The 25,643-nt window shown below is 38.3% G+C and overlaps 2 protein-coding genes across 2 annotated transcripts; one reads left to right on the top strand and one right to left on the bottom strand.

Moving 5' to 3' along the window:
• Positions 1 to 498: 498 nt before the first annotated feature.
• On the bottom strand, positions 499 to 8,588 carry slc16a3b (solute carrier family 16 member 3b). The gene is made up of 5 exons (XM_056271425.1): positions 8,429 to 8,588; positions 3,245 to 3,493; positions 2,534 to 2,677; positions 1,689 to 2,459; positions 499 to 1,105 (listed from the first exon to the last, which is right to left on the bottom strand). Exons 2-5 carry the CDS (start codon positions 3,465 to 3,467, stop codon positions 726 to 728), a joined length of 1,518 nt encoding a protein of 505 aa, XP_056127400.1. The 5' UTR covers positions 3,468 to 3,493; positions 8,429 to 8,588; the 3' UTR covers positions 499 to 725.
• A 2,228-nt stretch (positions 8,589 to 10,816) lies between these two features.
• Positions 10,817 to 25,024, top strand: ccdc57 (coiled-coil domain containing 57). Its single transcript, XM_056271405.1, has 19 exons — positions 10,817 to 11,274; positions 11,387 to 11,495; positions 12,249 to 12,350; positions 13,608 to 13,765; positions 13,845 to 13,919; positions 14,140 to 14,340; positions 14,799 to 14,957; positions 15,375 to 15,537; positions 15,835 to 15,957; positions 17,334 to 17,511; positions 17,774 to 17,965; positions 18,158 to 18,258; positions 18,532 to 18,732; positions 18,841 to 18,897; positions 20,020 to 20,242; positions 20,809 to 20,951; positions 21,222 to 21,350; positions 21,913 to 22,090; positions 24,324 to 25,024. Exons 1-19 carry the CDS (start codon positions 10,877 to 10,879, stop codon positions 24,512 to 24,514), a joined length of 3,081 nt encoding a protein of 1,026 aa, XP_056127380.1. The 5' UTR covers positions 10,817 to 10,876; the 3' UTR covers positions 24,515 to 25,024.
• Positions 25,025 to 25,643: the final 619 nt, after the last annotated feature.

Here is a 25,643-nt window from a genome sequence, read left to right as displayed (position 1 = left end):
TTCGATGATTAAAATACAAAATAAATATAAAGTGCAGCTGCCAACTGACATCAACACTTTAATATAAATACTGATAATCTTTACAAGAAAAAGTTAAAATAAAAAAAACTTTAAAAATGTAACCGCTTTGTCCTACAACAGTAATATACTTTGAAATGTTCCACAAAAATAAGCTTATCTGAATTCTGTACATTCCTCACAAACATGCCCAATTTAAAGGGACTAAACAAGATCCTCATTTGCATGTCTTCGTCTGGTTGGATTTGTCTTAAATGCAGGACTTTAATACAACCTTTAAAACTCCAGTGCGCTCTCAGGACCAGTTTAAAATGTAACCGTAGAAGATAAAAGATACTGCAAACCAACTATCCACATTAGCAAACACTGAATGCCACAAAGATGCAAGCTGGTAATCTTTAGTATATGCTGGTGCCTTGCTCTGATGTGGAGTGTATACTGACCAAAAATTTGGAGCCACAATATAAATAATTAAATCGGTTTTTGGAAGAACCTTTTGAAAACATATCCTGACATCTGTTAGCATGCAAGGCAGTGTTTGGCCAAAAATCCAGATACAAGTGCTATATCTGAACTGCAGAGCAAGGTCTGAAAGCGGTCCTCGCAACCACACTCGAAGCGCATACAAAGAGCATACACCACAACATCAAACACACGTCCATGAGTCCTACTGGGGAAGCTCCGTCATATCTATTGTTCTAGTATCTTCACAGAGAGGATTCAGGTTCTACTGCCACACCGTTTGGTTCAGCCACCGTTTTGGAAGCGTTCTCCAACTCTATCGAGTCCAACTCTTTAACCTTTTTATCATCAGATTTTGTCGTTGCTTCCGGTTCGGCAGCTTTCTTCTTCCCATTCTCACTAGCACCACCTCCATTGTCTTGGTCGTCCTTTGGTGATTTGTTGAGCTCTTCCATCTCGGTCTCGGTAATGGCCATCTCCATCTTGGCTGGAGGGTCAGGCTCTTGGGGCTTCATTTTGATGAAGAGCAAGTTACAGATGGCGAGCACAAGGGCAGAGAGGACCACTTCACACCCAGCCAGCAGGAAGACATACATGTAGTTCTTTGTGGCGTCCAGAAGGCGACCTGTAAAATGAAACCAGAGAACAATGATATGAACTTCCCATATAATTGTGGTGGCGGCCATGACATGTCATCGGGGAAAACATGCCCATGACCTATGAACAGCAGCTGTCATTGTTGGGACACCTATAACAATCCATTTGCTCTTTGTTTGTCTAAATCCTAATAAGGAGGAACCATATGGTATTGTAATAATAGGTCTTTGCAACACTAAACAAAAGGTCTTTTTTTTACCATTGGCATAGACTAGGTAATCTGCAAACGGATATCAATAATCAAAAGTACATAAAAGGTCAGTTTATTTAACAGTTCTTTTAGTTCTTTCAAAGTTGGAATTAAACAGAAGCAGCAAAATATTTTCTTCCATATGCATCATTCTTAAATGTAACCAATTATCTACAAACAAACATTTGTGATTTCATGAGATTCAACATAGTAATTCAAACAGTTCTGAATAAGACTAGCTGTAAATGTACTCCTGTAAATGCATATTTTAGTTGATTAAAATGTTTATCTTGGGACTTGTATCATTTTTCTTTAACAGCACAGAAACTACAGAAGACAGAAAATGAACTGCAGAACTGACCTGCTCCAGGCGGTCCCACCAACACCGCAATGGCTTCGACCAACAGCACCAAGCCAATGGCACTGGAGAACTTCTCTGTTCCCACAATGGCCATCAACACTTCAAACTGTAAGGCTCCAACCATGCCATAAGAGATACCGAAGAAAATGCAGAACACCACGAGAGATGCATAGTCTTTGGCCATGGACCCGACAAGATCAGTGACTCCATTGAAGATCATGGCAAAACTGAAGAGGTAAACGCATCGTGGCCTCACCCACTTGAGCCCAGCAATGATGCCGCACGTGGGCCTGGCGAAGATGTCAATAAACCCCAGTATGGTGAGCAACAAGGCAGACTTGGTGTCCTCATTGCCCAGTTCCTTGGCATAGCTTACCACAAACACAGGAGGCACAAAAAGACCAAGCACCATAATGGCCGCGGCCACAGTGTAAATCACAAAACCGCAATCTTTAAAGACTGTGAAGTCAAGAAGCTTGGCCTTTGGTTTGGGTTTCGTTTCCTTTTCGTCCACCTCGCTTGGTTTTTTTGGTGCTTTCAAGGGCCTCATGAGGGCTCCACATGCACAGCAGTTCAGTAGAATCCCTCCCAGTATGAGGAAGCCTCCACGCCAACCATAATTGTATTGAAGAATCTGACCAAGAGGAGATAAACAGCACAGAGCCACGGGACTTCCAGCTGCAGCCAGGCCGTTGGCCAAGGGCCTTTTCTCACTGAAATATCTGTTCAGCATGATGAGGGATGGCTGAAAGTTCAGAGAAAGACCCAAACCTAGAGGACATCAAATTTGAGAGTGTTAATATGTTGAAATTAAGTATGCCATCATTTCACAAAACAGTGCTCACCTGTTATGACTCCTATGCAGAGATAGATGTGAAGGATGCTGGTTGCAAAGGATGCCATGATCATCCCCAGCGAGGCAAAAAGGCCCCCGACCATCATCACAGGGCGACATCCAAAACGGTTCACTAGGATGCTGCATAGAGGCCCTGCAACAAGCAAACCACTGTTAGCATCCAGGATATATATATATATATATATATATATATATATATATATATATATATATATATATATATATATAAAAAAAGAAAAGACCAGGAACACTTAACATGCTGACATCGCACATAACTCTTCTAGATGTACATGCTGATTTTGCGACTTTACTAAGAGTGAAGGGTTTTCATACTTTTTGATACCAATGACCCACAAATATGAGGATCCCCTGCGAAGTACCCTTTTCTTAAAATATAAAGGCACCTATGAATGTTATTATGTATAAAAACCCCATTTTTATTATTTGATTAATTCTAAAATTAAATTTACATTATACAAATTTAAGCTTTGATCTTATACACTGTATAATATATACACACATACATACATATATACACACACACGACACACACTTACTGTTACAGCAAAATAAAATTCAGTAAAGATTGAACAAACTGCATTTCCCCTTACAAAATGTTCCACAGATTACCCAATTTTGAAAACCCCTCTACTAGAGCCACGTAATATTCTCAATCTCCACTGCCAGTGGACATCCCTACCTGAGCCATAAAGCATTGCAAGAAGAATGGAGGAGATCCAAGCGCAGTCACTGTACCCCACGCCAAACTCCCGGATAAGCTCTTTGAAGAAGACGCTGACCGCTTTGGGAAATGCGTAGGAGAAACCAGTAATGACGAAGCAGCCGAAGAGGACAGCCCAACCCCATCCTCCATCAGGTGCCTTGACCCCGCTGTTACCACTGTCAACAACCGCTCCACCCATGATGCTCAGTACACCTCAGCTCTCAGCTGCAAAAAAAAAGTGCATGGATGTTGCTTAATTCTACAGTAAAATATTTCATCTGATTGGTCACAACATGACTTTAAACATAAATTGACTACTGCTTGTGGATCATTAATGCTCAACTGCCAAAATCATGCCTCGCTCACTGAATATCCCTGTACAGCTAGATCTGTTCAGTTGGTGTGGCACACTGGATTCACACCCTTCCTCATTCATGTTCTTGCCAAGAGCTGCTCTCGTAATTCTGGGTACGTTTTAAATGTAATGCTCACCAGATCACAACAAATTACAACTTAAAAAAAAACCAGCATCATAAGGATTTTTTTTTTTTTTTCATTTTAGATCAGAGAGTACAATATGTTGCTTCTAACACAGAGTTTCTCAATCCTGATCCCTGGACCACCACCAACAATACACATTTTGTCTGTGTGTCCCTTATTTTACACCTGATGAGTTGAATTATGGGTGTTGTCCAAAGTGAAGTTCAAAATGTGTAATGTTGGGGGTGCTCCAGGATCAGAATTAGCAAACACTTATCTAACCTACTATGCAATGTGTGCCCTTTCAAATGTCTCTCAACTGGAAGAGCTGCCAAGCAGCTGTTGACAGCTAGCCAAATTCCGTCATCTTATTCGTGATCTCTTTTGTCTCATTTCTAGACATAAACAATGTATAAAATAAAATAGCAACTTGATTTGAACAAATAGATAGATATCCTACACAAACATATATATATATACATATATATACATATATATATATATATATATATATATATATATGTACACACACATACATACATACATGCATGTATATAAATATATGACGATGCAATGTGGAATTTAGCACATACGTCTATAAAAAGCAATGACAGAATGGTCCGCCGCGTTATCTTGACCTTCTTAAAGGGCAAGACTGCTCCTTGACTCTTTAAACCAGGGGTGTCCAAAGTCCAGCCCGTGGAGGTGGAGCTATTAAATTATGTGGCCCGCTAAGCATAATTTACCAATCATGCAGTTTTACAAAGTCAACACAAGGTGACAGCACTTGATTTTTGGCCACGTGTAGCAGTAAACCGTGAGTGACAACAATTAATAACTGATGAGTGCTGCCATTTCTGTTGCATATGAGAAATATTAAAGGCACAAAAAGCAGAACAACAGCACTATTGGTTTGAATCGCGACGCACGGGTCATTACATCTGCCCAAAAGACAGCGCAGCGCCAGTTTAGAACAAATGCGTTTAGGCCGGGTGCACACTGTGCGATTTATAGTCCTTTACGATTGTTGCTTGTCAGACTGTACGAACATGATCCTCGCTGAAAGGCATGTCACACTGTAAGATCTCAGTTGTCATTGATGTCAGACTGTACGACAGTCAAGACGCGTCAAAAACGGACACATGCAAGAAAACTTGTTCGGAGTTTTACATAATCAATCTGACACGCGGGGTTGAAATGGTGGCTACAAAGAAATCTCTAACGTTAATTTTGGTCATGGCTTGTCTTGAAAAACGAAGACAATTTGACTGTCGTCGTAGAAGTCACACTGCAAGACTGCGAGTCAAATCTTCTGACACTGCCAGAATTTCGTCTGAGGTCATCGCAACGGTCATTAATCGGCTGTCGCCTGTCGGTGAACATGTCAAACTAACGATCAAACTTCAGATTTTAGCCTAGGATCAGAGGATTCTTGAGGAGTTGCAAAATTGGTCTCAGACGGCCAAATCGCACAGTGAAGTGCACCCGGCTTTACTCGCTAAACTGTCTCGTTCACGCTCCCACCAAACAGCGCAGTGAGAAGAGTTCGAGTTTGCAACAGTGGTCTCTGATACAAATCGTCTTGGTGATTTTAACTATTTTAAAGGCAGATGAAACAGTGCTGACATTCTCAACACTGACGCATGAGAAATTGTGCGACAACAACAATCCAGTTAGAGGACTTTTCAATCCATAAATCACCAACATTTACCATGGATTTAGTAGCTGTCGTGGCAGAAATGTGGGCAATCGAATTATTATATTATTAGCCTCATGTATTAAAGGAGCAATAAAATCTAGGCCAAATTACAGACATTTTTGTTATACGCTAGTAGTTTAGTGCATTTGTATTTATATACTAAATGTTTATAGACTAAACAGCATAGATAATTTTACCATGGATGGTAGTGTGGTTACCAATTAATTTTAATAAGAGTAGAGTTCTAACTAAATTAATTTTTACAGTTATTTGTTTTAATGAAAATAAATGTACATCTGCGTCCCAACTCAAGCTACTGTGTCCACAACATCAAATATGGCCCCCTTAAAAAAAGAAGAAGGTTTGGACAACCCTGCACTAAACTAAAGTGATTGATTGATTAATGCATGCTCATAATACTCATTTAAAGGATGAAACCTGATCCTCTGTTGGTACAGCATTGAAATCAATATGTAAACAATATGAAACTAGTGATCTGAATGCCAAAAACAACTATATATGGTATTGTAGATTATACTTTATACACATAATCAATAAACAAAAGAAAAGCATAAACAGCTCAAATGCCATTAAACAGCATAAGACAACCTAAGGCATCTTATCAATGTAAGTGTGGTAGAAGTGTTTTTAAATGCATTGAAAAAGGGCTACGCAACATGTTACACAGTGGAAATTAGTTGATCAAGAGCTATGATGTAGAAGAGCTACATTAGGAAAAAGTACGACATGCAACCAATGTACTGTATGTGCAACCTACCTCGCCTAAGGTTCCTGAAAACTGATTCTCTCCCTCTGATCTGAAGCTCCCACATATACATAACCTAGGGGGCAGACTGGGGGTGGGGCCTGAGAGGGGAAAACCTCTAGTGAAAAAACTCTGTACCCAACCAGAGCCATGATATCCAACCTAAATTAAGACCCTGACATTTCCCCATGTGGTACTGATTGCAATGGCCAGAATCACCTCTCTTGCAGTTAAGAGTAACTTGTGTTGTGTCTATTCTCATTTTACATAGAATTTTATACAGAATGTGTAGTTTGGATTTAAATTATGTTTGCTTAGGAGGAATTATGTAGGGCAAGGATTCATTTTAGAAAGGCTATTGAATTATTTGAAGCAGGGCACAGCTGGCACTGGCACTTTGTTAATTATGGACGCTTCTTGTCATGTCCAAACTACCGTAATTAGTGAAACTGGCTGATTCTAATCTGTCAGTCACAATGAAATGACAAGAAGACTACTGATTATTTTGATTTCTGTATATCTAGCTCTATGTGTGACACCACTCCTAAGAGGGTGATTTCAGTTTTTATATTTATGAATGATTTTTGATATAGTGATTAGGTATTTTGAGAAGCTAATTAAGGCAGGTCTATATTATATATGCCTTCATTGGGTGCGTCTCAATCAGCTCCCTAAATCAGTATATCGTGACATGTACACAAATCCAGGCACTAGTAAGGACCCTGGCTCACTACACACTACTACTCACTACATATCTTTTTGATATGATTTGTTATGGCATGTAAACGCAATGTTCTGTTACATATCCTTACAGCATTTAAACTGAATATTAATTATAAATGTTGACTAGATGTGTTCACTACCTGTCTAGCGCTGTAATAAAAAACGGTTCGTCTTCAAAACTTCTATTCCGTGTCATTATATTTATTGAATTGGCTTGTGCGTTTTATGTTTCGTGTTTCAAAAATGTGATGTAATTTCTGGTAAGGGCAGTGATGCTCCCTGGTTTCCTCCCTGCGCTCTGGCGCAATATGGCTGCCGTCGCATCATCCAGATGATGCTGCACATAGGTGGTTGAGGAGATTCCCCAATTCTATTTAAAGCGCTTTGAGTGCAGTGAAAAGTGTTATATAAATGTAACAAATTATTATTAAGTTAGCGGGGGAAGGTCATAAAAAATTGGAATTAAACGCAGCCCCTGACTAGTGAACTGGGGATCTGATTTAGATGCATCCATCTCTGACCTTACTCCTACAATATAGGTCATTCATGGTTCTTAATATTACATCATGAACTTAGTTGTAGATGCCCTAAGACCTGAAATAGATGTGCCGCCATATAAGGAAATTAAGGTTTGAATCCCCCTCAAATTATATATAATAGCTTTTTATAGTAACAGCATTTATTTTTTCCTTAAAAATATCGATTGCTTGAGGTGGTAACCATGGCAACAGTAGGCTGCTCGAGTGCTTTGAGTGGGACACAGATAGATACAGTCATTATTTGACAGTTCGTTATAGATTTAAGTAGGCTATACAAAAATACCACAAAACCCTTTGGAGTTTTAAAGGTTAACTGTTCAAAACTAATTCCGATCGAAATAGCCTACCTTTATAGAATCGACTCTCCAGGAAGTCAGTGTACAATTCGAACACTGAATAATTATATGACCTAATATGTGATTATGCGTCTATATATTTGTATGAAGAGCATCTGATAGCCGCTACGCCACAGCTCTGGTCTACGTGCTAAACGTGACTTCTATAACGTTAGGCTACTCTCTCTCCTCCACCAATAAGCGCTGGCACCGGGCAAGGTAAAGCCACAGGTCCTTATGTATCCTTAACTTATAAATATTCTCACTTATATCATTTGTAGCACCATTGCAACCGCAACTACTCGAAGATTACACTGCATTACACTAATATCAGACCATCACATATGGCAAGTATCGGTATGTGAATTATTCACGGTGACGACATATTAGGAATATTATTATAAATATTTATATTCTATAACACGGTGTAGCCTATATTTTCAACGATAATAGATACAAGAGTATTCTTTATGTTAACCTGTTACTTTTCATCAGTCAATCTCCATAGCAGCCCACCGGCATTCAGCATCCCCCATTGACCGACGCACGCGCAAAATCACCCAATCATTATCACAGGGTACATGTTGACAAATTTAAAGTCAGTCCTCATATACATACCTTAACGATACTCTGTGATTAAGGTTATTCTCTGACGATGCCCCTCTGGCACCAGGACCATCACGTTCGCACGGCACGCATCTTTTGAAGAAGCACTTGAATGAATTGCTCACCTGACTGAGCCTGTTCTGTGTTCTGTCACCAGTGAATCACTTGAGTCACGCTGTCTGACGTGCAGCCAATGATGAGGCTGTGTGAGTGCGCTACGTGCGTTTCCCCACTGCTCTCCTTTTCCCTCTCATCCCTATTCAAACCATGTGCTCAGGGGATTTAAAGGGGATTTACGAACCTTACCTCCATAGATGAAGCATCGACTTTGTTTCTCATTATTATGATAGCTGGGTGCTGAACAAAAAAATATTAGCCTATTTGGCAATTTTCCCCTCACACGTTTTTTTATTGCAAGAAAGGAAACAGTTGATATACTGCATTGAATACATTAACATAAAATGAAAAGGAAGGGGGGGGGGGGGGGTGATCATAATTCTTAAGAAACTTGTTCGTATTGTTATCAGAGTTTAAGAGATTTTACAATAAGGGAAATTTCAGCGATAAAGACATCAAATAGGCAAAGTCTCGAGAAATTTGTTTTTGTGAATAAAAAATGTACAATGCATTTTCCCCTCACACATAATGTGGCACACATCACAGTGACTCAGTAAAACTGAAGAGTTACAAAACAGGGCGGTTATGACACTTCCTTGCAATTCAATGGCATCACCAACTCAAAACACTTCTTTAGTTACAATGTTTACAGTAATATTATGCTCATAAACAGCTGTTGGTTCTGTAGACAGCACTGAATATTACCCAGACAGCAACATAGTGTCGGTCCAGATCCAGGCCACATCTGGTTCTTGTGGATTCAACGCCTACCAGATGTGGGCCGGATTTGGGCCGACACTATGTTGCTGTCTGGGTAACTGAGTGTGAAACAGACAGGCAGATATACTGTAGGCTGTTATCAAAAATAGAGAGGAACATTTGCTTTCCTTTGGAAGTTGTAGCATCTCAATAAAACTAAATAACCCCTTATGCTACATTATTAAATGAGAGAAAAAGCATATACACTAAGTACAGAATAGATACTTGGAACGTGACAGCACAGCAGGCAGGTAGAAATCACCTGAATCTGGTGTCTTATTTCCTTTTGCGTCAGTTGCTTTTGTACAGCTTTTGTAAGCCTCAGGAAAAGTTGCGTCACAGCCAGGTTTGGAAAAATAGCCTAATAACCAATGCAAACCTGTCTGAACTTGTCAAGGTATAATTCTGACAGGAAGGTCTACACAATATTGCATAACAGATGTGTCATATTATGTAGGGTGTCGCCTACTTTGTCAGTAACGTTAGTAAACACTACTAACATTATATTTTGATACCAAATAACAAGCAACTATAAGTGAATCATGACTTCTAATTTAACATTGTCTCGGAAACATTTTATAACTTTACGATACGCGTGATGCTTTTATTGTGGGAAATAACAGTAATTCCAGAAATACAGCATCAGCATAATCAGAAGTGAACTCATAATTTCCGCCTTTCAAAGTAAGCAAATGACGCTCAGTTGTAAAAATGGCATTCACCCAGTTCAACCCGGTTCAACCCAGTACGCGGATGTTACCCATGATGTTACAGAGGATTGAGAGGAAGCGTTTTGTTTCTATGGAAACTCTCATAGTTATGGTGGCGCCGAGTTAGAACAAATGCTATGCTATTGCTTAACGTTAGCTGGTTAGCTAAGCTGAACTAAACGTTCAGTGCGAAGTATTTAAGACATATTCAGCAGCTTAATTCTGGAGTATTTGTGTATTTTAACTTTTACTCAGTTTTGGTCACCTTCATTTATCACAAAAACATGAAATAGAAGAATATTCGCTGTGCTATGCAAGCTAAGTTAACCGGAGAAAATAAATGCCACTTCATTCATTCTTGGGGTGATATAACACATGAAGGTAAACTAAATAACTATTTTAATTTGGTGGAATAGTTCCAATTCTGTTGAAATTCTTTAAAATAACGTGTGTTCGTGAATTTCTGCTTGTTGTTTTGTTTTCATATGAGCTGTCTGCTAAAAACTGTCAGTTCATTGTTTCCACTATTGGAATTTGTTATTCTTGTAGTTTTTTACAAGAAAAATTGGAATTTGTTATTCTTGTTTGTTGAAGTACGTGAACAAATTTTAGTGAACAAATTTTACGTTAGTTGTTTCATTTTTTCAGAGGAAGGAAATGAAATAACTCTAATTACTGACTGCTAGATATTTATTGACACACATACACACACACATATGTTTATGGCTTAATATGATCTGCAAGGTTTCATTTGGCATGTTTTGTTTCAAAATATCCTTTTGATGAGCACTTTGTAATTACTTGTGTCTACAGATTTGCTTAACAGGATGTCAAGTTTTGCAGTGCCCTGTTGTTCAACATCTGCTTCGTAACAATGCAGGAAGCTGTGGACCTGGAGGCCCAGCTGGCTTGTAAAGAAAGAGAATGGAAAGTACTTCAAACTTTGCGGATCCGACAACTAGAGACTGCTCTAAATGAAGCCACATCAGAGCTGTCCACCCAGAGAGAGCGTTTCCTCCGCTTGCGTGATGACTTCAAGTATAATCTATGTGTGTTGGAGGAGAGGGACAAAGAGCTGGAGCGTTATGATGCCTTGGCAGCCCGTGCTCAGACGGAGGACAGTGTCAGGCGAGAAGAGGTCAGTGAGCTGAGGATTGAGATCGCAAAACTGCAGGATGCCCTGGAGGAGCAGCGGAGGTTGAAGGAGGACATAGAAGTGCAATATCAGAAGAGGGGAGTCGAGCATAGAGTCAAATTGGAAAAAGTCCAGAAGTATGACCTTGTTTCTTAGGCTCATCCATGTTTGGTTATCCACATTGATTTCTAAATTGATGTTTGTTTTTTTGTGTAATATTGAATATTGACATTTGGTTTTGCTTTTTAGCATCATGGAAAGCGAAATTCAAAAACTCAGGGAGGAGAATGAAACACTGAGACGGGATCTCCAGCGACGAATTAGAGAATCTGATGGGGAGCTGGCACTGCAGAAACAGGTATGGCTGTCACCCGCAAGATGGTAGACACAATCTTACAGGTGACATCCATTCCTGTTTGTACATTTGGTGTGTTCAAAAAAACTGAGCTATATTTACTTAACACTGCACAGCACTCATGAAAAAAGACAAACAGTGCAAGATGCAGTGTAATGGCTAAACATGTCTGTCTACACATGAATAGGTATAACATGCTAAAAACACTGCCACAGAAAGAAACAAAACAAAACATTGACCTCACTAATTGACTAGACCTCTATTGTGGGTTGTGTGGCCCATGCCTAAATTTAAGTTACAAAATCTAAAGCTGGAACATCTTGCATATTTAGAGTTATGGTGCAGTTTTTGGTCTAAAAATCAATTCACAATGTGTATATCCTGGGATTAATGCCAGGACATTGTATGTTATTTAAAGTAAACCAACTGACATAAAAGGATTCCAGCTGGCAGGAGTTCTTAGTCATTGGCTGTGTCAAATAATCACTAAAGCAATCCTCACCTCACTCTGTAAAGTAAAATGATAAGGCCGTGAAGGATCACAGATAGTGTTGGTGAACCAAAGCTATTTATGCTGTAGTGCATTTAGGTCAGTTCCAAAATAGGTTATTGTTCAGTGTTGTTACTTGACATTTGACATTTGAGTGTTGTTTAAGCTCAGTCAAATAAGCGTTTCATAAAACTCTTTATGACTGCATTACTGGCTAAAAGTGTCATTTATATTCAGTGGGTGTTGTAAATTTCAATCCACAACAGGAAATTATGGCAGATTTTGACAGTGAAATGAGAAAGCGGGAGCATGAGTTCCATCTGAAGCTGGACGAAATGACTAGTGTGGTTCTCTCTCATGAGCTCAAAGTAAGACCCACATCCAATCAAACCTCTTATAAACTATATGTTAGAGGTCAGGGCTGTTTAGAGCAGTGGTTGTCCACCTTTTTGACTCCAAATTTGTACCTCCTGTACTTCTGTTGTAATAATAAAAAAAACATGGTACTTTATTCTTAGTGCTTTTTAGCATTCCAATTAAGATTATGTTAATATAACTAAATTTAATTTATTTTAGAGACACATCTAGGCTCCCTGGAATTTTGCTAAGTGGACCCGGACCCCTGGTTGAGAACCACTGTTTTAGACACTACATGGGTAAAAGTATGTGGGTAAATTGAAACGTCCACATGAATGATGAATTGGAATGCCGAAGTGACCTAGACCCCATTCACCAAATGTCAGCGGCTAAACTCATACTCGTATTTTAGGAATGTATCTCAGTAACTCTGTCTTGGAGGGCCACTGTCCTGTAGAGTTTTGTTCCAACTTGCTTCAACACACTGCCTGAAAGTTTCTAGTATGCGTAGTAAAACCTTGATTAGCTGGTTCAGGTGTGTTTAATTTGGGTTGGAGCTGAACTCTGCTGGACAGTGGCCCTCCAGGAGCAGGATTGGACACCCCTGTCGTATCTGAATGGGAGAACATTTCCTAGAAGAGCCTTCCTAGAAGAGTGGAAACTGTTAGGAGCACATATAGGTGTGATGTTCAGGTATCCACATATTTTTGGCAATATTTATTTATTTTATTTATTTATTTTTTTATTTGACCTTCATTTAACCCATAAGTTCTACAGAGTTTAGCTCCAACCCTAATTAAACAGACCTGAACCAGCTAATCAAGGGGTGTGTCCCAATCAGATCCCTAGTTCAGTAGTCAAGTCACTGATCAGTGAGTCAACCTTTTTAAGGGCTGCACTTTTACGTTTACTCCCTGAAAAGTCCCACACTGCACTGTGAAAACCAGGGAGCATCAATGCTCAATATTTTCCTTACTGTCCTTACCAGTGCCTGAATTCGTCTGCACGATATACTGAGTGATTCACGAGCTAGGGGGCTGAATGAGACACTCTAGGTCTTCAGACTTCCTAGAAACTTCCAGGCAGGGGTGTTGGAGCTGGTTAGAGCTAAACTCTGCAGGACGTTGGCCCTCCAGGAGCAGGTTTAGACACCCTTGCAATATAGGACTAGTATATCTTAGTCTTATATAGTTAAAAGAGGTATATTGTAGTCTTAGTGATCTTTTGCATGGATCAATTTGAGTTTAATTATAATATTAATTGTCCAGGAAAAGCTATTGAGCAAAGAGTTGGAGGTCCATGCCAAAGCTCACAGCCAGGCCACAGAGGCCCTGCAGGCCTCTGAAGAACTTTATCAGCTGGCTCAAAAACAGATTCAACACAGAGACTGGGACCTAAAGAACACCACTGCAATGAAAGACTCCAGGTAAACTGACCCATGCATTTGAAAAAAGTTTTCTGTTTCGATTTTTGAATGTAATAAGATCATGATTACTGTTTTACAGGATAAACGAGCTCGAGGTCAAACTAAAACAAATGGAGAGCAATTATAAAAAAGAGCAAGAAGCCTACAACAGGAAGTAAGTACTACATCTAGAATTTGAGATACCCTGTCAAATCCAGTTATTAAACACACAGTAAAAGTGACGAGTGTTTTTAGATACTAATGACAAATGAAAAAAAAAACGGTTGAGGTTATGAACCTTTCCTTGGTAGATTAATATTTATAGCTCAGATTAATCTGGGTAGGCCAGCATGTCTTGCTCTGATGTTTTGAAATTTGATATATGCACTATGCAGGCATGCAGAGCTGGAACGAAGATCTCGACAGAGAGAGGATGCTCTGGGTCTCATGAGAGAGGCGCACGCCAGGGAGCTCCAAGAGGATAGGGGGAAAATCTCAGAACTCCAGGCCCAACTGGACAGGATGATTCTGGAGCAGGAAAGGAAAGAAAAGAGCCATACGGATGACCTCCACCACAAAGACCAGCAGATACAAGAGTAAGACACAGACATATCAAAATGACTATTATAGAAATTTTCTGTGGTTCTGGTTCATTTTTACTTGTCAATCTGTGGTTTGGAGTGCATTTTATCTTATAAAAATGTACATTTTGCATGAAATCTGTGTATATGGAAAGCGATGCATTAGCCGTGGCTCCTGCTGATGACTAAATTAGTGTAAATACATTGAGAGGAAATGTGTGGGTGTCTCTGAGAATGGCTTTCTGAGCACAAGGATTATATAACATGTTTAAAATTCAAGGCCTCAAGGTAACAAATGCGACTCATTTTTCTGTGCTTATAATTTAATGTTCATAAATGAAATATTTGAGATTCACAGGTTAAGACAGACAATATGTCTGCTTTTAGACAATATTCAATCGAGAGCCTTAACCTGTGTTTGGTACCACAGTTGTAACCAGATCCAACTTTGAAACTCTTATTTGAAAACGAAGGCTCAGAGTGCAGCTGGAAACAACTCGATCTGGCTGGGATACTTACATCACTCAGGTCTCCAAAGAAAAAGTTGCCAAGGATACAGAGCTGCTTTCTGCAGGGGAGAGAGAGGCCAAAGTGAGAGCAGAGCTGGAGAGGTGTAAAGAGGATATAGAGAGGTGAGGGGTCACAAGATGAATAATTGCATACCTTTTACACAACATTTAAATTAAACTCCATTATACGTTGAGAAATAAAAGTGTGAGTAGGGATGCACCAATAATAAAGTTTTAGCCGATAAAATATTGTTTATGTTATGGCCGATGACCAATAAATGACAGATATTAAAAATCTATACTATTTTGTCTAAATAAATTTAAAATAAAACACTAAAAAAACTCAAATCAGTCATTTTTTCTTTGTCATATCTTTCAAATAAAATGTGCATCGCAATTATAATGTACACTAATATAATATTATGTACACATCTAAATGTAAAAATAGGGGAAATGAGCATGCACAATTAAAGATCCAATATCAGCCGATACCAATAAGTCAAACAAATTACTTGAAAAAAGCAAATGTATTTCTGTCAGGTATAAGCAGCAGGTGTCTAGTGGTCTGCAGAGGGAGCAGGCACTGGAGCAGAAGAGAGTTCAGCTGGAGTTGGACTGGGAGCGGCGCTGTGAGGAGGTGCGTTCTGAACACTACCTGAGGAGCGAGGAGCTCATCCAAAGCCTTACTCAAACCAGGGACCAGGTGAGCTGAAGCACAGTCCGACAGAATAAAATATAATAGTAAAGTAAAATATTCTTAAAAATATTCCAAATAAAATAATTTCATGAATAAAGAAAATTTTAATGTAATCTGTAGTTCAGTTCTAGCAATATATAGTATATATATATATATATATATATATATATATATATTCACCAGTGTAATGACCTCTATTTTCTTATCAGTTAGTGTCTCCAAAAAGCTTTCTGGACTTGATCTTGGTTAGAAGGTTATTCTGTATAAGGAAGTAATGTATTATGTTTGTGTATCTGCCCTAAGAAAAATGCTGAGTTGAGAGAGAAGGAACGGGAGTTGCAGGAGATGTTGGCACTGCTGAAAAGTGTCACTGTAGAGAGAGATCAGGCACTGCATGGAACCAAACCAGCACTAACTGGAATTCAGGTTAGACCACACACAGCTTTCTCTGTTACACCAATTAGACTGATATTTAATACTGCAAAGGAGCCAGTTACCATTTAGAATCTGCTTTAGCTTTGGAAAAAAAACAACAACGTGGTTTGATGACAGCTAAAGATCTGGTGGGTATCCTGTCCAACAATTCTCTGGGCTTCATGCCAAAGTGTCTGAAGAGTAGGGGTCACACAGCATATGAAGCAAGTCATCTGACCCTGAGTTGCCCCAGGAGGGTTGTTTTTGTCTAGTTGCTTAGAAAAGATATCTTAAATTACTATTTAAATAAAACAGCAGACATTGTCAACATCTACAGCATTGTTTTAATCTAATACCTGCCCTTCCGTTAATTAAATAGAGCTATAGAGGGTATCCACTTGGTGCAATAGTCACACTTTAGATTAGGGTCCAATTCTCACTATTAACTAACTATTAACTACAACTTTTGCCTCAATAAACTCCTAATTCATGCTTATTACTAGTTAGTAACCCAATACCTAAACTTAAAGGGATACTTCACCTCTAGAAAGATGAATGTGTATTTAAAATGGGTCATTAATGTAGAAGAAATGTGAAATTATTTTTGAATTTTGAACTTTCTAGACTGAGAAAAGCTAGAAAATGTATTTTTGGCTTATGTGGATGAAAGACAACAACTCCCAGAATGCACTTGCTTCGCTGCCCTAGGAGGCCACGCCTACCGGTTGCAGGGATGCAGAATATGGTCGTGCAGAATAAGGCATTAATATGTGCTTTATAAGTACTAATAAACAGCCAATTTTCTAGTAATATGCATGACAATAAGCAAATAGTTAATAGTGCGAATTGGACCCTAAACTAAAGTGTTACTGGTGCAATTCTATTACAGCTATTCTGAAGTGGCATGTCATATTTAGCTGAGAATAAAGAGTTCTGTGGTTGTTCATATCTGCCCTGTCAGCTGTTTGATAGGTCATTTATCAAGAAACATTTAAGAGACTTTAAATAGCATGTCAGCAGAAGATGCTTGGCCACTAACACTTATGAAAGGAAAGGTTATATCGCATAGCACCACGTATCCATATATTCCACACAGATAACTAGTCTTATGTATCAGCACTTTAAATTGCCAGCTGGCTTTTTTTTCTGGCGACCATAGCCTGACAGTAAAATAATACATGTTTTTTTAGCACACATATTATTATGTTCAGTCCTGTAATAACTTGTTGACTGATTGAAAATTCAGATCTTTAAAAGTGTGTCAGCATGCACAATCTCTTGCCTCCACCTAGTGGTAGCTAATTGGCTTATTATACCATCATCTGATTGTTTTACTACTGCTTCTCTCTGTCTTACATAACATAAAACAATGTGAACTTTTCCAACAGGCATCTGCAGTAGACAGCAGCAGTTTCCCATCAGAAGAGATCAGGAGACTCCAGCAGCAGAACAGCAGTCTTAGAGCAGTGGTGACAGAAATGAGGAAAGAGATGGAGAACTTGAGCAAGCAGATGCCTATAGCTCAGAGTCATAACCAGACCACAAATCCAGAGGTCAGCTCTGCAGGTACAAGCGGTCACCACAGCAATAAGGAAATAAAAGACACTTAAGAATATTTTACTAGAATATTTTTATGACATTTTTTAATTAAATGTTAAATGTAACAAAAAAAACAAGCATAAATCACTTAAGTTAATGTACTTGCAATGGAAATCACAGTATCCTCCTGCCATGGATATTGCAAGTAGTACTTAAATTGTATTACTTGCGTTATTGTTAGAACATTTAACCTCCACCCTATTGAATGACAGTGATTTGTCTGTTTCAGGGACTACAGACTACAGTCACGCTTTGGAGAAAGAGATTCAGGAGCTTAAGGCCAAATGTCGTGGTCTTGAGGAGCGGCTGGAGGAGTCTTCCAAGACAGTCAACACTGCCAGCAATCCTTCCCTTGCATTCCCTGTTTCCCCTGACAATGCGTACCTTCAAAACCATATTAGATCACTTAATGAGACCATAGGTAATTTAAAAATATGACCTCACACCTTCATCAAACATGATCTGTAATGTAATACTGTGGTTTGGGGATTTTTGATTTAAAAAAAAAAAAAAATCTTCTGTGCTTGTGTCTTTTGGAGCACAAGTAAAGATGGAGTGAGATCTTGGTAGGAGCACTGCACAGTGTTTTACAGAAGAGTGGGTTTTTTTGCAGGTGGGCTACGAGTGGAGAAAGTAGCCAGTGCCGCTGCTCTAAAGAAACAGGAAGTGAGACTGGCTCATTTGGAGTCTGCTGTGGAACAGCTTACCCAGCAGGTAATGATTTTAGCCCAACTTACCCCAAGCATCCAATAATTAACAGACCATAATATTATGTAATTTTTGTGTAGATGGAAACACTTTTAACAGATAACACACTTACCAGTTATTTCAGTGTTTAGATTTAGTGTCAGTATATCTGATGCGCCAGCTTTCTCTAGTTGCTTTTTGTGTGTTCCTCAATGGCATTTCATGATCAATCACAGGCAGAGTTGGCTATTTTGAATATATACTGTACTGTATATATGATTATATTTCTCTTTCCTTCAGTGTCACTCAAAACACATGGAGAATGAGAGCTTACGTCTAGAGCTGGCCAATCACAAGAGGGCAGCAGCAGCTCAAGAAGTGAGGCTTAAGCAAAGAGTGGCAGCTACTGAACTGGAGGTTAATGAAGTGAGAGGGGAAGCAGAAGAGTACCAAAAAGGCAGTTTGCTCCACAACCTGGAGACTGTTGCCCTTGGCAACCAGGCAAGTTTTAAGTATATAGAATAATACTTCATAATAAATGCAAGTAAAGACATGATATTTTCCTAATTACAATTTATCTTTATTAAACTAAAATATATTTGTGGCCAGGTGTCAGCACTGAAGGTTGACCTTGCAAGCAGAAGAGAGACCATTGTCCTTAATCAGGTACAGCACTTCAGTGCACCATGATATAGAGCTGGTAAGTCCCGCCCCTTCCGCTTACCCCGCTGGACCTCTAGGTTGAAAAATCGTCAATGCAAGTGAATTAGAGAAAATAATTATTTTCTAATCCCGTTTGAATTTTGCAATAAATGTGAACATATGTTGTCTGTGAATTTTTTATATAATTTTTCATGTAAAGAATGCTACAATTTAGCGGGTAGAATTTTCATACGGTTAGACTTTGTGTGAGAGCACTTTGTGGACTACAACTCTTCGCTGCTTTCGACGCGTTTGATATACGTCACCACCACTAGCACACGGATCCCGCTAAACATGCCTTTGTTTGAATGGTGACATTTGGGTACAAAACACACAGGCATCTCGATCTAATTCCTTAGATTATCGCACCGTGATTTGTGGAGGGAAAATGTGTTATGCGGTGACGTCACATATGCGACGTGTAGTCTTTCTCGTTATGTCTATTCCACAACTGCTAGCCAAAGAATCATACAATATACTGTCAAACTCGTTACATGAGAAATTATATAAAAAATTCACAGACAACAAATGTTCACATTCATGGCACAATTCAAACGGGATCAGAAAATAATTATTTTCTCTCATTCTTGCATTGACGCTTTTTCAACCTAGAGGTCCACTTGGAGTTTTACGGATGGGCGGGACTTGCCAGCTCTATACTGTATGTTTAATAATATAATATGCACCATAAAAAGGCTTTATATTACAATCACTGTTTTAATTTGTCCTCCTACTTTTTAAGAAATAATCTTAAGAATTAAGAAATTAGTTTTGTTTGCTTGTGGTGCAAAATAAATAAATAAATCATGGCCGGGTTGATAAAACTATGGAGCCCCAATTCTTTGCCCCATGAAAAAAAAAAATATATATATATATATATGTGTGTGTGTGTACATATACGTGTATTTGTCCACGTCACGTGCGGGGCTCTACATTTAAGCAGAATCTGTTGCCAACCGGTTGTATCTGCAGTTAGGACTACTGTCCAAACAGTATTGTCAGTGTATATATTACTGACATTAATTATCTCTTATCAGAAGTATTCTCTATGGTTACCTAAACAAGAATGTCTGTCTGGTATTTAAGAGTGAGATGGTAAAGCAGCTTCAGGAGGAGAACTTGTCCCTGCGACAGCAGCTTCTGTTGCTGCAGAGTTCAGCCAGAGGGGGCGCCATGGGTGATGTTCCTCTACTTCAGTCAAAGCTCAAACAGGCTGCACGCTTGATCTCCGGCCTCAGTCAGGACAAACGGCAACTCATTGAAATGGGCAACGGGCTCCGGGCTCAGCTGATTGAAGCAGGACTGGAGGGTTGGTATTGGTTTTGAAGTGTACTATTTGATTTCAGTAGTATTCTCTTCCAGAGTGAATCATGTAAGGAATGGCTCAAGAGGGATATAAACAACCCTCTTCTGTTATTTTGTAAAAGGGCACATGGGGTTAATTCCTATAATTCACCTCTCATTGTTATGCTCGTGCCCCATCACAATGGGTTGATCTATGTTTGTACCAAGGGATTAAAGAAGCCTTTTGATTCTCAATAGAGAGCCCAATGCTTGTCCTGGAAATTATCCATGCTTTGTGTGTTTTGCCTTGCTTCAAAACGGTTTATGTTATACAACTTTTTGAGAAGTCATTTACTGGCAAATCACCACTGAATATCAACAACACATTTAAAAATGTTTACTTCCTACGTCCCCAGTTAAATATGTCCTGTGCAACTACAGCCATACTTTATATTTAAGTTATTAAAATTGCCTAAATGGACATCAGGGATGCAAACGATCACCTTTATGTAAAATTCAACATTTTTAATTCAAAATATGCCCTTTAAAGCCTTCCCGTGTAGTTATAGAAATGATTTTCTTTTTTCTCAGTTTCACGACACTCAAAGATCATTCTCAAACCAAACGATCCCGAGCACAGCTTGGAAAAAGACCCCTCTCAAACCGACCATGGGGTGCAGCCAAAGAGCCGCTTATCTACCCTGGAACAGCTACAGTACCAGCTAACCACTCAGGTGACTTAGGCAGCAGAGGGACTTTAGTCAAAGCATGTTCACTGTATTGATACAGAGAATATATTTCATCATATTAATCAGTTTGGCCTGTGCAAATGTACTGAGCTGAAGATTTAGACACAGCTTTTATGCAATGTTATTCGAAGTCAAGGCCACTGGAGCATGGCAAAGGTCAGCGATCACTCCATTGTCAGATGCTTGAAGATACATGGTTGATTACGATAACACAAGAATGAAATTTAAATATATTTGTTTTGAATCTTACTCTAGGAGCTACAATATGCACAGAGAGATCAGAGTAAGAAAACGGCAATTATTGTCCGTCCTCAATTCTCTGAGGGTGAGAGTTCAGATAAACACCGAACCACCAACCCATGGGATCCACCAGTCGGAGTCCAGGTACTATGACTTCACCACCCCATAAATATATTTTACACATATTCAAAAGTTTAGTTTAAGAAATGAATTTTACTCAGCGAGGATACATGAAATTGATCAAAAGTGAGATTTGGAATGTTTCTATTTCAAATAAATTCTATTCATCAAAGAATCCTGATTTTTTTTTATCACAGTTTCCTCCAAAATATTAAGCATCAAAACTGTTTTCAATATTGATAATAACAAGAAGTACTTCTTTAGCAGCAAATCAGCATTCGAATGATTTCTGAAGGATCGTGTGACACTGAAGACTGGAGTAATGGCTGCTGAAAATTCAGCTTTACATTTTAAAATATATTAAATTAGAAAATAGTTGCTTTAAATTCTAAAAGTATTTCACTGTATTACTGTTTTTACTGCATTTTGTATCAAATGCAGCCTTGGTGATCATTAAACTTAAAAAAAACCTTACCAACCCTAAACCTTTGAAAGGTATTTATGTGGTTTTATTTGGTGTAAACAAGAGTGAATCTATTGTTGTTGTTTCAATGTTTTAATTCTTTTTCTCTGTTCCTTCCTCAAGTCTGTGGGTAGTAAAGAAAACACTCCGCCGCAACCTGAAGCTCTGGTACGACTGCCCGGGTCATCCCGGATTCTGCTGTCATCTACGGGCACCGATGATTCCCTAAAGGATGTGTGGAAAATGTTGGATCGAGGTTTGAGTTCCTCTCTGTTTTCTCCAAGTGACAGTGAGGACAAAGGTGAGCAGAAAAGTAATAAATGAGCCACTTCAATCTTCAGACCATTTATATTCAAACTTATAACTGTTGTATGGTGCGTGCTATTTTGATGATTTAATAGGACGTTTAAGTACTAGTCAGTAAGCTAAAACATGATTAAGCAACTTCCTTTAACTAACTTTATCTAACTTATTGACTGTTTAGCCATGTTGAATGTGTGAATAGATAACTGCACACGTTTCTTTGTCTGAAATTTCATCACTTGATTTGTCAAGTGAATTTGGGGGATGATGACAGAGCTGCATGATTGGATTTAAGGCCAAATGAAAGTTGCCAAATCTATGGACATAATACTGATAAGACCATAGAGCCATTTGATTTTTTTTTTTTTTATCAGTCAGATCAGTTTTACACTTGTCTCTTTTATACACATTGTCATTTACTGGCATGAAATAATGCCTTGTCATGAATGAGTGAGAATGAGAATGAATTTTGAATGAGAATGGCCTATACAGGCATATTATCTAATATCTTTAGTTCTCTTTGGACATTTCATCTTGCAGTAACTTTCTTTAAATTATGGCTCTTTGATCACATCATGATGTTACATCAGATTCATCAGACAGCCGACGAAGCCATTTAGATTGGCAAAATGTCTTTATATTAATAATTTGAATATAAAGGCCAGTAGGCCAGTTGCTTTGAATAAAAATATACAAGACATGATTTTCACCTCTATGTACCTTGGACCAACATTTGCATCATTTGAAAACCTTGGCATAGAAACAGGTCAGGTACTTGCAATGCTGACTGGTGCATTGATGCTTTGTATGTCTAGGGTTCAGACTAATGTACTCTGTAATAAGCCATCAGCCCAGGCCAGGTTTAGGATCAGCGTTGCTTCATAGTACATCATTTAGTCCAAATATCAAATGATATTTACTTAGCATTTCAGCATCAGTCACACACACACACAAGTGAAGAGTTTTAATTTTGCTCTGTCAGAAAGATACAGAAATATACAAATGCTAATATCTGAATACAAGTGCCATTTATCACTTTTTGGGTCAGTGACAAATAAAGATATCTGAGAAGATAAAGGAAAAAATTAAACCACGTACAATGTACCATGGTTTTAGGAATGTATCTTTGTATTCACCTTGGTGTCACATCAACAGTTCAAAAATCTTGATTTACATTCAAGTAAAATGTACAAAAAATGTTTTCGAAAAATGCCTTTTCTCAAAAAGGTCTTAACCTTTTAATTCATTTTTGTACTATCTTACACCACCGTTTTTTTTACTTGAAGTATCACCAACAATGTCAAAATGACTTAATTCAGAAAAGAAATGGAAAAGATGTTTATCATATAAAAATTCTAAAATTCCTATTTTATACATATATTTTTTTTTTATAATTTCATAGATCCAGATCAAATGATGCCATTAGCTGTTTCCATCCACAAATTTTTGGTTATTGCATTAAAAATGCTCAATGAAAACGCTAAGATGCACATAAATGCTAAAAAAAAGTGCTTAAAAACGTATGCGCTTGTTTTTTTTTTTTTCAATAAGAAGACATGCATAAACTACGATGGAAACCCATTTACTAAATAAATCCCTTGAAGTGCAACAAAACCTTTATGTGACTTTGCCACAACAGAGGATGTGATTGGATAACGACTAACCATTGGTCATTCTGAAATGACTGAGCCAAAGTCTGTCATCAGAAGGGTTGGATAAAATGACCTCCCAGAACTGTCTTAAACGATTGCGTTCCCAAACACCAAGTATGTAAATGCAAGAACATGCGTGTTTGTTGTGTTACGTCTGCGTGGTCTGAGGCGCAAATCATTTATGATGTACGAAAAAAAAGAGCCATAGTGGCTTCCCTGATTTCAGCAAATTTCATTTTTATTACGGATATTTTGCACTAATTTCCGAGGAAGTGACAATTTTGTTCTCTTGAACGCATCGGATGGCATTTGTTCACGAATGTTGCATGCAATATTCCAATTTTACGCACAAGTTAAATTCACAACTTTGGATGGAAACAGCTACGGGCCCATTTACAGAATATTCTTTAAGTACTCTTCTCTCAAGTGCTTTACTCAAGGTCACAATAGTGATGCTTCATGTCTATAGGGATCAAACCAGTAACTTTCTGTTTAGCAGTACTGAATTTCAGCCACTATTCTACAGGGATTAACATTTTTAAATGAAAGATTTAAACTCTTATCTTATTGTGCTCTCAGGTATAGTGTCTACGGCAAACAGAGGACACCCAGATATTACTCAGCCTCCTACTCCACTGGTCAGCGTGGAGGGCACTAAAGCATCTCTCCAGGAAAAGAAGAAACAAAGTCGTACAACATTTGTACCTGCTAAAAAGACACGTCCTGCTGGAAATCAGGGCAAGATTCGAAATTACAACAACAAAGACTGAAAAAAAAAGGCGACCCTGTTTGAAGGATTATCCTATTTGAAGTGCTGCATTTTTATTTGTTCACTTTGCATCATGCATGTTTTTGTTTTTTTTACATTTTTAAATGTTCTAATAAATTATTGCATAATTTGACCAATATACATGCAAGTCTTTTATAATGAGCAGAAACACCAACAAGGATTAAAAAAATCCAATCCCAGGAATATGTGGTCTGGTCAGGGTTCCTACACAGTTTGGAAAATTTGAATCAAGTAATTTCCAGGTCTTGATAAGTATGGTAAAAAGAAAACAGAGAATGGAAAAATGTTTACATTTCCTATTCAGTTTACTAAAATATAAAATTGTGAATTTCTGAAAACTTAGGTTTGAAGTTTGATTGTCAAACACGACTGAATGAATTCAAGACGCATATTTTCATTACACAAAACTGTCTTTACCAAAAGTGAGTCTCTTTTGAACTTCACTAAAAGAAAGATTACTCAAATGCCACTCAAACCAGCAAAAAATAAAGGAGCAAACGATCATCGAAATCAGACTGCACTTTGCTGTTTGGTGATCTTGCAACATCAAACCACATTTACAGTATCAAACTGATGTGTCAGAGGTGAATATATGCAGGTTATGCATGTTTTAGGTTTCTTCTCATCATACAAGCACGACACGTTATCAATTTGAGAAAACCAATGAAAAAACCTTGAGAAAATAAAAATATTTACAGATTACTGAACTATATAGCTAATAGAATGCTGAAAATAATGTTGTAGGAACCCTGTCTGATATACCAATAATGTAGTTTTAATTTATCAATAAACATTTAAATCTGAACATTGGCTCGGTGAGAGACACAGATTTTTAATCCCCCCTTTAGAACAATTATGTTGTCAGATATGACTCAGAATAACATTGGTATTTTAGTGGTATTTTTATCATTTGATTTATACAATGACACTTCACATTCACTGTAATGTGTCTTTTTGTTAACTTTCAGTAGCCCCTGTGCTATATGGCTCTGGTGCTGTCCAGCCCCTCATAATGACATCACAGCCGCAGCAGGTGTAAGATTCCACTCCTCCCATCGTATTGTCCTGACATCACCCTATCTCCTAGCAACACCCTTGCATTCATTCTG

The sequence above is a fragment of the Rhinichthys klamathensis genome, unplaced genomic scaffold, assembly GCF_029890125.1.
Source record: "Rhinichthys klamathensis goyatoka isolate OS25496 unplaced genomic scaffold, OSU_Roscu_1.1 h1tg000319l_1, whole genome shotgun sequence".
NCBI classification, from domain to species: domain Eukaryota; kingdom Metazoa; phylum Chordata; class Actinopteri; order Cypriniformes; family Leuciscidae; genus Rhinichthys; species Rhinichthys klamathensis.
This window is presented reverse-complemented; position numbering and strand designations above follow the sequence as displayed.